This window comes from Salvelinus sp. IW2-2015, unplaced genomic scaffold (genome assembly GCF_002910315.2).
Source record: "Salvelinus sp. IW2-2015 unplaced genomic scaffold, ASM291031v2 Un_scaffold6072, whole genome shotgun sequence".
In the NCBI taxonomy this organism is placed as follows: domain Eukaryota; kingdom Metazoa; phylum Chordata; class Actinopteri; order Salmoniformes; family Salmonidae; genus Salvelinus; species Salvelinus sp. IW2-2015.
In genome coordinates, this window is record NW_019947336.1 from 1 (window position 1) to 1,554 (window position 1,554).

Consider the following 1,554-nt stretch of genomic DNA (forward strand, 5'->3'; position numbering starts at 1 on the left):
ACTCCTTTATTCTATATCTCTGTTACTATATCACCACTCCTTTATTCTATATCTCTGTTACTATATCACCACTCCTTTATTCTATATCTCTGTTAGGATATCACCACTCCTTCACTATGACCTTATTTCAATCATTCTACTTCCACCAACCCCAAACTTCCCAAAACCACTTCTTCCTCTCCCTGAAGCAGGTGTCCACTGATCTCCACGGTGCTGCCCTCAACTGAACTGTGTTGTGTTTTGCAGGTGGTTTTGGTGTGGCTAAAAACCTGTCTGACTGGGCTGTGAATGGGAAGGAGTTCACTGTTCAACCCCAAGTAGAGAAGCTGATTAAGGGGTTCCACGCTGCAGGCAAGCCCCTGGCTATGTGCTGCATCTCCCCTATCCTAGCTGCTAAGGTCCTGCCGGGGTGTGAGATCACCGTGGGACAGGACAAGGAGTGTGAGAGGTAGGTTACAATGTCACAGGTGTGGGTGAACAGGGCAACATATTTGTGTGTGTGTGTGTGTTTGTGAGAGAGAGAAAGAGAAAGAGAGAGAGTGTGTGTGTGCTGATATGTCTCTGTTTTAACAGAACGAAGCAGTACGTTTTTAACCCTGTTGCTTTTCCTCTCCCTCCTGTCACTAGATGGCCCCATGCCAAGACGGCAACTTCCATGAAGGAGCTGGGCTGTAAACACGTGAATAAGAAAGTGGGGGAGGTCCACATCGATGTGAAGAACAAGCTAGTCACCTCCTCCGCCTTCATGTGTAACGCTCCCGTACATGAGGTGTTTGACGGGGTGGGCGTCATGATTACAGAACTGCTCAAACTGGCCTAGGACACGCCTGAGATGCAGAATACTGATTAGCTGTGCTTCCCAAAATGCACCCTGTTCCCTTTTATAGTGCTGATGTGACCTTGTCAAKAGACGGGAATAGGGAGSCATTTGGGCACACCTAKATTCATGTTTGTTGTTGTTTCTGTATTCGTTGTTTGTTTACCTGGAGACCGTCCTGATCGGAATGTAATGGACACACCAGAAGAAACAGAAGAAGATAGTGTTTCTGTTGCATCATCTGTCTGACTGGATGACTTGTGTTTTTATCCACATTGTAATAAAAGTTAAACCAAGTTCTGGAATAAATGACTTTTCATTTGATTCGTTTTMTCAGCTGAACACTAGGTTTCGATATGGTATATTGTGGTCATGTGGGGTTATGAACAGCTCGTTCTTTCTCTGTGCATTTAGCATACAGGTTAGATTGACASAATACATCTTGTTTGCACGTAGCAGGAAATTTCCACTCAAGTTAAGCGGGTAATTGGAACGGAATTCACTTTTATGCACTTTTCTCTCTACACAGCAAATTGTCCAGTGTTGATTTTTCAGTGTGACATTTATAGTGTTGATTCAGGAATTAAATTCACTTTGTAAAATAACCCCCAGTGTTGGTGTTAATAACCCTGGGTTGCTCGTCTTTTCAGTTCACTGCAGCTAGTTTGCTGCCCACTCAAACTGGACAGTTTTATCTCAAGTCCACTTCACTCATTCGATGACTCCATCTTGGGACA

General features: G+C 44.2%; 1 protein-coding gene across 1 annotated transcript; it reads left to right on the forward strand.

Moving 5' to 3' along the window:
• Positions 1 to 246: 246 nt before the first annotated feature.
• LOC112078684 (glutamine amidotransferase-like class 1 domain-containing protein 3, mitochondrial) lies at positions 247 to 1,141 on the forward strand (the record flags this gene model as incomplete). Its single annotated transcript, XM_024144835.2, has 2 exons — positions 247 to 448; positions 628 to 1,141. Coding segments are annotated over 2 exons (395 nt in total), but the record flags the coding sequence as incomplete, so codon positions are not given.
• Between the last annotated feature and the right edge of the window lie 413 nt (positions 1,142 to 1,554).